General features: G+C 32.6%; 2 protein-coding genes across 2 annotated transcripts; both read left to right on the top strand.

Moving 5' to 3' along the window:
- Positions 1–257: 257 nt before the first annotated feature.
- LOC142535149 (uncharacterized) lies at positions 258–1377 on the top strand. Its single transcript, XM_075641691.1, has 3 exons — positions 258–315; positions 542–999; positions 1080–1377. Exons 1-3 carry the CDS (start codon positions 290–292, stop codon positions 1142–1144), a joined length of 549 nt encoding a protein of 182 aa, XP_075497806.1. The 5' UTR covers positions 258–289; the 3' UTR covers positions 1145–1377.
- Positions 1378–8504: 7127 nt separating this feature from the next.
- Positions 8505–11623, top strand: LOC142535147 (putative WRKY transcription factor 49). The gene is made up of 4 exons (XM_075641689.1): positions 8505–8937; positions 9036–9191; positions 9768–10394; positions 11548–11623. Exons 1-3 carry the CDS (start codon positions 8666–8668, stop codon positions 10237–10239), a joined length of 900 nt encoding a protein of 299 aa, XP_075497804.1. The 5' UTR covers positions 8505–8665; the 3' UTR covers positions 10240–10394; positions 11548–11623.
- Positions 11624–11879: the final 256 nt, after the last annotated feature.

Genomic DNA, 11879 nt, shown 5'->3' with positions numbered 1-11879 from the left:
AAACAAAACAAAATAGATGTGACACAAAATATTTTGGCTCTATTATGACCAAACTTAATAGAAAGCAAGAGATAATCTACCTCACGATATTGCACAAGCGTGAGCGAGGTTTTTTGCATAATATATCTATTTTTTTTTTCCAAATTATTGTACCAAAAAAATGAGATTGAATGTATTTCTAGATCTTGTTTTTTATTTTAGTACCAAACGATATTTATATATATATATATAATTATACATACATAGCGCGCATCACTGTTCGCTTTCAAAGATCACGATAGAGGTAAGTATGAGCAGCCCAACTGAAATAAACAGGTATGTAGATTTTTTTCCGATCACTAATTTTATTTTTTATTTCAAGTTTGAAGTCTTGTTCGTTTGTGAGTTGCCAGGAGAGCAGGAAATAGTATTTTCTTGAATACGTAATGGAAGAAAAAAATTACGAATTTATAAATATACTGAAACTCAAATGAAGAGTCGATTTTTTTCTTCTTCTTTTTTTCCCACTTAATTTGATGGGTTTTGTTTTGGATACCTGCAGGGTAGATTTCTTGTATAAGAAAAGAAAAATGCAGGCTGAACCAGTGGGAGTGCCTCGGCCAAAACATGTGCGATGGAGTCAAGTTCTTGAATATATTGATCCTTCTTCTGATCCCATCGTGGATCCCAAGAAAATGGGCGGCGAATATATTAGATACAGCAACTTAGACTCTACCATGTTGACATGTAATGAGGATAAAACCGATCCCGGATATTCGAAAACTCGAGCATCTAACGAACCTGGTTCTGCGTTTTCTGGGAGCATAGAATACAGATCAGTAACAAAACCGACTTCCAGTGAATCAGTGACGTTATCCGACCACGAGGCGGAGCTCCTAGGATTCGGAAGCCTTTCGGAACTCGGGTACCCGGATTATGCGGATTATAAGGAACTTGAGTATCTGCTTCTCTCGAGTGGGATAGATCCCAGTGATTATATTCTTTCCTCTGGTGATCGAGGTAAATCTAATGTTTGTATGTTGATATTTTCAAATTGAAATACATAAAGTATTGAAGCATTTGTTGTTCTCTGGGTGCAGATGGTGGCAAGAAACTAACAATCGATGAGGAGTTTGAAGAGTGTTTTTCTATGCTTATGCTGTAGTTCAGACATAATAGGGGTGAAATTTCTAGTTTCCTTCTCATATAATTTGCACAAGGTTATGTCATTCATCGTTTTCTTTTCTTTCTCCCAAAAACTGGACTCGGAAATGTGGAAAATTCTATCTTACACGGAAGTGTTACTCCCAATGGGGGATAATGTCGGGTTCGTCACGTCCAATGGTTGTAACTGCGTCTGAAATATTTAGTAACAAAATGAAATTTAGCTTATATTAATTTCTCAAAATCTCGTCTTAAATTAAAAGATTATTAAATTTGGAAGATATCTCCAAATTTATCAGACAAAGGAAACAAAAGACAAAAAAATTTGCACAATATTGTACTAGGGAACAATATTGATGATTGGAATGTTTGTTTGCATATAATTTTACATGCCTTCTCTTCTGGATCCATACGGATAAACATATTTGGCTCGTTGGCTTTATCCGAGGACAATATCCTCAAGTAACAAGAACTCCACGTTCTTGCATGAGCTATTGATTTAAGTTGCAGAGCAGTGGAGAAACGCGGCGATCAGATTATTATTTACCTGAAATTTCAATTTTGATCATGTATATTTGAAAAAAAAATGTAATTTTGTTCAATATTGCTCTCATTTGTAAATCATTTGATGAGAGTATATGAAACGTATTAAATTTTTTTGCTTAGTTGAAATTTGAAACATGTAATGTATATTTTATTCTCTCGAGATGAGTTATATATGAGAACATCATTGTCAAATAGATAATATTTAGTGGGTTTTCTTACTTTTGGAGGGAAAAAAATCCAAAACAAAAAATAAAATAAAATTTATTGGATAAAAATCAAATTTTGACGAGTTACATTACCAAAATCTAAAATAAAACAATTATATGACTAAAATTGCATTTTCTCGCTGTTTTTTTTTAGTTATCTATGTTGTCAAATTTCAATCTTTAATCCACACTAAAAAATAGTTTTGAAGATTGTTTTTCAAAAAAAATCATTTTTGGCACTCCTATTGGATACTTTTAAGCAATGGCTTTCGAAAAATGCTGATATATAATCGTTTCCATTGCTTTAATATTTAGGAGTAGTTTGTAACCACTCCGATTAAAAGTAGTTAGCAATAATTTCAGTAAAACCGATGTTATAAATTACTTTTATTTCTCTAATTTTTAGGAGTTATTTGCAAACCACTCTTATTGAATACTTTTAGCAAATAGATAAACGTATATCCGCTCCTACATGTCAGAAAATTTTATAGGACGTGACACAACCATTTCCTCCATGGTTTATCATCAGAATTATCCTAATTAATTTTGAAATTAATTTAGCTAATCATAAAAATCACCCCTAAAACTTCTTTACTTGAATATAATCTATAAATTTTTTATATAAAATTTTATTTTGCTTCAAATTTTCTTCTACAAAAAACAACAGTGTAACATGCAACAAGTGCAGAGAGTTTTAAGCATATACTATGAGAGGAGAATCATGATCCATCCCCAAAAATTAATGGGTTAGATCTGTGTTGGGTTAAGAGTTCGAAACATAAATATAGTTGTAAAGCCTTTTGAGAATCTTTCTTCTGATCTCTATATCTTAAATGGTGAAAAAAGTAATGAGATGAGTTATCCCTTGAGAAATATTCTCGTGTCATGTTACTGACATTGTGTCGTTTGATCTGATTGGATAGGTGAGTCATGAAAGATAGACGTTATATTTTAATAAATAAGAGTGTCTCTGATGGTGACACACTAGCTGCAAATTAAAGATAAGACTGATTTCGAAGGATTGAGACATCACTAGCAGCGAGACACGGCCCCAAAACCACTCTCGGATTCATGGCCTAACAGGACACAACCCATTGACACTCACATTGGTGCAGCCTCTCATGTCTACATATTGTTTAGCATGTGACTCTCCAAAAAAAAAAAAAAAAATTGACCTAGAAATTATTTTTATAAGAAATTCAATGAATATTAAATTAATTATCAAGTAGCCATTATTGCATTAAGACATTATTCATACAGTCCTTACTACAAATTGTAGAGGAAGTTGATAAATCCCCAATGTTTGCACAAGTACTTAGAAATAAAATGAATTATATGAAATCTGTTAAATGATTTTGTTTAAGGTATTTCAATTAATAATACTTTATTTTTTCTTTTTATTCTTTATTTCCATATAAACACTAGATATATACATGTTTTTCTTTGTATATTAAAATTTTTGATTGATTTCCTAATGTGTACTTTTGGGTCTTAACTATTTAAATGATTTAAAAATAATAAATATTTTATCATATATATGCTCAAATAATATTAAATGTACCTTTCAAGTTTAAATCTCTTTAATATATTTTATATTTTATCTTGAGCTTTACATGAAGTATATAAAACTTTGATTAAATCAAATTAATCATCAACTATTAACTAAAGTCATCTATATTAATATTTGATTTATCGGTTCCCTCATTATCTCGATTATTAATTTGGGAAATATAGTTTTTTATCTCGCTTAAAAATTAATTAATCTTAAATAAATAAATAAATAAATAATAATAATAATAATAATAATTTGATGGCAATGAAATAATTAGTCATTGTCTCCAAAAACTTCTAAAGGACCAAAATCAAAGATGTAAAATTGATTGCAAAAAGAGCTTTTTTTTTTTACATGTTTTAGTTAGTATAGTAAGTCGTTGATAGAAATCATCACACATAATCATGAGATTAATCAATAATCATACAAAAAAAATATCTTAAACCGGCTGGACTAGTTTTAGTCATATATCGGGCTGGGCTGGGCTGAGCTGTTTTATGAGTGGATACCGGGGCCTAAACCCATGGACAGCCTATCCATCAAAATAAGCATAAGATAAATGGGTTAAAAATGTTGTAGAACCAATAATTTAGTAAATAATAACATTTTGCATAAACTAAATAAAACAAGAGATATCTTATTTCAAACAAACATATGCTTAATTTATATTAATCTGTATTTATTGGTATATTTATCATATTTTGTTTAAAATTTGTTTTTTTTTTTTTTTGAAATCGTTTAAAATTTGTTATACCATACATAAAAGAAAGTTTTTTGACTTATTGTTGCTACACTAATTTCTTAATACCATGTAAATGTGGCGGAAATTAGTGATGCAATTTGGTTGCGTGAATGCTCAAAATCGTTTAGCCTTAAGGCCGCTCCCTGTAAAAAGAATGGAGTAGGTCTCTTGTGAAACGGTCTCACGAATTTTTATCTGTGAGACGGGTTAATACTACCGATATTTACAATAAAAAATAATATTATTAGCATAAAAAATAATATTTTTCATGAATGACCCAAATAAGAGATATGTCTCATAAAATACGACCTGTTAGTCGTCTCACACAAATTTTTACCAAAAAGAATTATATCATCACGACTATTTGGAAAATATTGATCGACGTCCTTAAATGTCCATGAGACAATGTGGACTTCTTATTCACGATTCTCGCGATTTTAGCGCGATCTCACTTGCATCCCTCTTTATGAAATGTTTCGTTTTAGAAATTATGTTTGTCACGATCTTCGAATAGATAGGCGTGTGATTGAAAATATTACTCTGGATGTCTTGAACACGTGCAAAACCGCAACAATAGAAACAGCAAGTCGAGGCAAGGAATTTCCTTTCTCCGCAAGACGAAATTGCCCGTATAAAGTGCTATACGTTGCAGACAATCGTCCCCAAGATACAACGATTTCAAATCAAAACTTTGCAGCACTACAAGTCTTGATAGCAGCGAACAAATTATATGCAGTAGCTTTCAAATGTTTCGAAATGATTCATGCAGCAATATGGTAAGAAGCAGTGCAGTGCAAAAATGACCAACAACTTTCGAAATGGGCTGATTGGATTTATTTATAAACAATCACCGATTGCGTAGAAAAGACACGCCTTTCCAGACCGGATGCAAAGAAGAGTCACAACTCTAGTGAAAGAACACATTGGTTGATGCAATGCCAACATAGTCAAGGGACACGCATGTTTTTAGAAACAGCGCGTCGCGCGCAGCCACGCGACAACACGCGCGGCCGCGCGCAAGGTACTGTCTTTTGCGCGCTGCGCGGACAGTAAGGCGGACGCGCATGTTTTCAGAAACAGCGCAGCGCGCGGACAGTAAGGCGCGCGCGTCCTGTTCTGACCGATGGCCGAGTTACAACAACAGGTGCGCGTGCGCACGTACCTCTGTTCAAGCGCATCAATTTGCGGCTCCAGTGATTGAAAAATTTATTCTCCAAAAAGATTATCCCTTGTCAAAGACCGCACCGGGCCGGGCTGAGCGTGCGTGTGTGTTTCACCAAGACATAGCACATTAGCGTCTTCCCCTTTAAAAAATTTCTGGTACCTCTTGGGGCCCTAACCCCTAACTCAAACTTAGAGTTTATAAGGAAGACTCAACTTGTCTCTTTTTCTGATGTGGGACAAGTCACACTCTCTTTTCTTTTCAACACTCTTCCTTTATTCATTTATCCAACAAAGCGTAAATAATGCTTGTATATTTTCTTCTCGATGGCTTCTTGCACAGTAGGATTGATTTTATATGGTCCAATAACTTGAATTTTTTTATAATAAAATAAGAACCAAAAAATCAAATATGATAGAAATGGTTACAAAAATGTCTCAAAGGAGCAGATGGTTCACTCCTTTGTAATATATTTGAGTTTAACTTGAATTTTTTTTTTAAAATGAAGAATCAATAATCGAATATCATAAAAATTATAAAAAAGAAAAATAAAATATAATCAAAATACCAAAATGTCTCCTTGATGAGTTAAAATAAAATCCGATCAACATGGTCCGAAATCCATGCCTCCCACGTCTCTTTTACACTCCGAATGGGTTCGTTCACCACGCGTATGTACGTATGCCCAACACGTGTGGGCCAACCTCTCCCACAGTTTACACGTGTTACCCGGAGGGTTTTGACTTTTACAAAAAAGGATTTGGTCAGAGAGGTTGTTGACTTTTTTGCTTCTTTCTCCCCCACATCACTAGCCGAGTTAGACAGCCATTCATTAATTGCAGCCACTTTGTCCTTTTATTGGGTCACACTGAATTTAATTTTTATCGGACTCTTGTTAAAAAGTCAACCCCCGATATTTTTTTTACATATAAATTCTTATGCAACAGACAAATTAAGTCTTCCCTGTGTTGGAAGCAATTGGAATGGTAGGTTTTAATTATTGACCCCTCGCCTCCTACACGCACTCCACATTTCTAATTTTTAAATTATGTTTTTATATACTTAGGCTGTGATTATCCGTGCAATAAAAATAAATTTTTTGACATACATTCAAATTTAATTATATAATTCGTCAAATTTTGGTTTTCATCTAATAATTTTGATTGATTTTTGTTATGGTCATTTTTACATAAATCTCTAAACCCATAATATTGCATATTTGACACATATATTCTTTTACGCTGCCCATGTGACCAGAATAAAGATAATATAACAATTCCAAGTTTTGGTCATATACGTCATGTAGATAATATCGTTTCTAAAGAAATAATATTTGAGGATTTAGTGGTTTCAAGCGAAAAATAACCAAAACAAAAAATAATCGAAGTTATTAGGAAAAAAACTCAGAAAACTTACAATTGTATAATCCGCAATTATACATTTGTTTGCTATGATAAAAACAATATATATAATAATAAAGTTATTTTTATGAATGATAAAAATTTGATCTAAAAAATAATTGGGTGAGAAAATATGAAAGTGACATGAAAATGTATTAAGAAAAAAGAGATAAACAATCTAAGCATGTTTTGAATACATAAACAAATACATTTCCTAAATTTGGAACTTTCTTATTTAATCATGGCAGTATCGAGTTTGTTAATAGTTGCTTCACTTAAAAATCAAGCTCAACTGCCCTAAAATTATTCCTTGAGTTAAGAGAGTTATTCCAAAAAATTAAGAGAGAAATAATAGATAAAAAAAATCACCATAATTACCTATTTAGCAGCTGTCTCTTTGATCAAGATCTACGGTTTAGGTGAGCTTGGTCCACCTAAAAATAATAATTATTCAACTCAAAAAAAGAATGAATTAAATAAATAAATAAAATATTTGGTCCACCTTAATATAATCCCACCTTGTCAAAATATTATGACAGGACAAAGAAACAGCTGAGGGAAAACACCAAAAAATACAACCAATACAAAGATGGATACTGCAATTTCAATTGTGATTGATCATCTACAATGTCTCTCCATCTGCAATAAATTTTTTTAACCAAAAAAAATCTATCCTTCACTCATGGTTTTCTTTAAATATTGTCTATAACATTAACCACAACTATAAGAAAATTAAAAAATCATTACCTAAATTAGTCTATATAGGCATTCATTCCTGACTTTGATTGATGATATTTGATTTTAGTATGATAAACAAGTTTTGCAGCACTTTTTCCTTTTTGTTGGAGTTCTGATACGACATTAGAAATTTTTTCCACTATCTAGTATCATGTCAGCAATATCTAGCATCATATCATAACTATAGTGAAAAAAAAGATTAAGTGCAAAAACAATTAATTTATTATGTTACGATGACCAAACCCCTATTTTAGCCAACTTAACGGATGATATTTTAACGGGAAAATAAGTTTTTAAATCCATTGGTTTATCCAATTTTTATTTTGGTTCATTAAGTGTTAAAAGTTTGGTTTGATATACTAACTTTTAATTTTGCTTTAATTATTGACGTCAAATTAAATTAGTCAGTGATTTCATATGCCGGCGTCAAATTTTTTTTTATGTCATGTCAGGATTTTCCGGTAATCTGCTACCTCATGAAATAGGACCGAAAGGAAAAAAAAATCTAAGTTAGTCCATCACAAAACTTTGAAAATTTAGTATATCAAAACTCAAAACAGAAAAATTAGTAGACCACAACTTTATTTTCTTTGTTTTAATTTTCCCCTCAATTATAAATACACACACACGAATATAGAGATAAAAGCAAAATTGTAGGTCCAGCGTTTGTCGCTTTACTAAAAACTATAGCAGGTGGTAATGATACAACTCAAATATTTTAAATCGTAAAATAGTACAAAAAAACATGTTTCGATTGCTCTAACAAGTATGGATTATTATTATACCCAACAAAAACTCTTCAATCAAGTATTAAATTATGCACCAAACTACAGAAAAACTTGAGGATATTGTGGTGCGTTGACACTTGACAAAGAGGGAATTTTCAAAAGTCAACCTAGTAAAATACACTCCCAAAATCTTTTTAAAATATAGGGTCCATAAATTAAAATGAATAGACACAACACCTTATCTCCAAATTTATTCAGTATAATTAGCAACCACATACCAACTAAAGCTTATGCTATAACTTTCAAGTCACAAATTAACATTAAACCTTGCTACCTCTTCATCTGCTCCACTTTAACCTAAAGTTTTATCCTTGCAACTCTATGCTATATTACATGCAAGAATAACCTCAAAATATTGTCATAGAATAACACAAAAAGAAAAGCCATAATGGATGAACTGATAAAACTGACTCAAGGTCCTGCAGATGAGCTAGTCGAAGAACTTCTCGACAACGAATCTCCGTTTTTTTTGCCTCAGCTTCATCATGATCACGGCGTGTTGGGATCGAATCACAGCCCTTCGGTATTGGAGTCCTGTCTCCTTGGGTCGATGGGGTATTCGGGTCCAACTATCGAAGATATCGAGAGTTCTTTATCATACACGAACCATGGAATCCACGGTTTTCAGCACCAAGATTATAAATTGTCGGAGGAATGCAGGTTTGGATACAAGACGTATTTTTTTCTTTTAATCTTGGAACATAAGGGATAGTTATATTGTGATGTTGTTCTGTTTGTCTGTTTGTTTTTTTGGGCAGAATTTCAATGTTGGAAAGAGATTATATGAACAAGGCCAATCATGACAACCACAAGTATACTTTGCGAATCAAGAACTGTGGTAATGTAATGGCAGATGATGGGTATAAATGGAGGAAATATGGCCAGAAATCCATCAAAAATAGTCCAAATCCCAGGTGAAAACTTGATTTCCATGCCACTTATTTTTTGAAAAAATTTGAACTTATATATTATATGAAATTTACTTCTTTTTGGGAGCTTATAATAAATGATGCTATATATGGCATGAACTGAGTAACGACAAAGTGCTTACATATTTATCATGCAAGCTACAGTTGATTCTTTTTATATAATTCTTATATAGATTAAGTTTTTCTATCATGATTTTCCTATGTCGAAAAACATTAACCAACACTCACGCCTATATATTGAGCTCTCGTTGTACATAATTCATATTCGTCCATGTTTTACGAAAAATCGCTGCAATTTGACGGCAATAGAAATATTTTGTAATCCCTTTTAATAAACCACTTTAAACATTCAATATAAACCAATGTAGTATTATTATATTAATCGTCATACAATTGAGAATAGTTAATTTTCTTTATATATTGACCGTTCTTTGAAATATATAGCGCGGTATCATATATGCAGCTTCTCTAATAAAGTGTTTAGTAAAATAGAATTATTATCTTAATTTAGATTAATTTAAATTTATAATTTCTCAGAAGTTTAAATTTATAATTTCTCAGAAGCTACTACCGGTGCACGAACCCGAGATGTAGTGTCAAAAAACAAGTGGAGCGGTCCATCGACGAGCCGGATACCCATATTATCACATATGAAGGCCTCCATCTCCACTTTCCTTACCCATTTTCCTTAATCAACAGTCATCTGGATCAGCCCGACCCGCCCACTAAAAAACACAAAGGGCGCATGCCAGAAGCCCAATATAAAGCCCATAACGCAGATCGAATAGCCCAAGATACGGGAACTGAAAATGGGCTTAACAACATCTATCCAAGCCCAATGGACAAGGAATTTGAGGACCAATTGAAGAGCCCACAAGGCCTGCTTGAAGATATGGTGCCGTTGATGATCAGAAAGCCATTTATTAGTAAATCCAACGGTTCCACTGCTAGCTCTTCATCTTGTGCTTCTTCACCAGCTTCGTCCAATTCTTTTCCTTGGTCTCCAAATTACTCATTTCTAGGCTCCATTTGAAATAATGTAGTATTATTCGATTTTTACGTTAGGATATATATACGTACAAAATAATATCTATATATGTTCGTGGCAGTCCATGTAATGTAGTAAAGTCGAGGCTAGTAGTCCGATGTTTACGAGATTATGCACCATAAAGGCTGCGTTTGGTACGTGTGATAGGATAAGTAAATGATTAATAAATAGAGTGACTAAAAATTGAGATATAAGGATTAATAGTGTGTTGGGATTAATAACATGGTGTTTGGTACAAATTTAAAATGCTGGATTAATTTGGTAACTTTTATTGTCATGACCAATATACCCCTACTAACTGAGATAATTATGCTTCTTGTTTGGTACACTTTTTTGGAGATGGATAAGTTAAGTATTTTTCACGTTGAAATCTGATGTACCAATTTGACCCACGACATTTGCTTCGTCAAACCAAATTCTCACCTTTACGTCCGCTGTTGGTGGAACACTCTCTTCCCCATATCTGATTTCATCACCGTGGGTTCGCAGAAACTTATGGACTGAGAAGGTGACTTTCTTGCAGACGAAATGGTAAACTTTTAAATTTCATTTTTATTCCCCCAATTACAGTTGTCATTTTATTGCCGATTATTTTTTCTTCTTTAACGGATTCTTTGTCGTGCATCGTTTTCAATTATCAGTTCTCAGAGATTCCAATCATTTTGTGTTATGAAATGTTTATTTAAAAATTATCTATCTAACTACGAAAAAATTAGACTTACCAATAACAATTACGTGCAGATTGGTAAAGACAAGAGATGAAATTAATTTCTTCCCACTGGCATAAAAGAAGACAGAAATCGTTGTTTAAAAAAAATTGTGGAACTTCACAAATAACACAACCTCACTTGCATAGCATAGCACAAGCTTTCATACCCTCGCAATTACAAAGAAATGAGACGAAACTTCAGCAGACGGAAGCTTACAAGAAAGCTGCAGACGACAGAAAATTACTTCCTCGAACAGTATCGACACCTTCAGCACCACGAGACGCAGCCAGTGAAGAGAGATGAGAAGAGGTTGATTTTTTATGTTGGTGGGATAAAGGGTAAATTGGGGAGGTGAAGCTTAAATATGGAACACTGTTCATGTTATGTCAGGATTGGGTATACCACCAAATAGTTGGGATTACTTTCTCTTCTTTTCGTGGCCATACAGTGTCCGTATCACGGGCTGGAAGATATCAGTTCTCAACTAAAAATCCAGGCAAACAACGGATAAACAATTGTTTCTTCCTTAGTCCTCCGATAGTCACTCCTACCAAACGTGGCCAAAATATGTTGTAGTTGTAAGTTATTAGGCGTAAAGGCTTCGATTTGTCTTTTGACACTGTATTTTGCTATTTTATATTTTTTTTAATATCAAAACATGTGATTTCGTATTATTTTTGACAATTTTTATTTTTTACTTCGTGTTATTTGTTCGGTATTCGGTGATCAATGTGCGCCTCTAAGAATATGAATTTAGTGGCAATTTTTGAAGTAAACTATAAGATTATAATTTTAATTTTTTTTACCATTAAATGATTCAAATAGATTTTTTTTAAAATGAAAATATCAAACTCTATTTAAAAAAAAAAAAAAAAGGAAGAAGAAAGCATACATATAATTCGGAATTGGATTATG

Source organism: Primulina tabacum, unplaced genomic scaffold, assembly GCF_025594145.1.
Source record: "Primulina tabacum isolate GXHZ01 unplaced genomic scaffold, ASM2559414v2 Contig814, whole genome shotgun sequence".
In the NCBI taxonomy this organism is placed as follows: Eukaryota; Viridiplantae; Streptophyta; class Magnoliopsida; order Lamiales; family Gesneriaceae; genus Primulina; species Primulina tabacum.
This window is presented reverse-complemented; position numbering and strand designations above follow the sequence as displayed.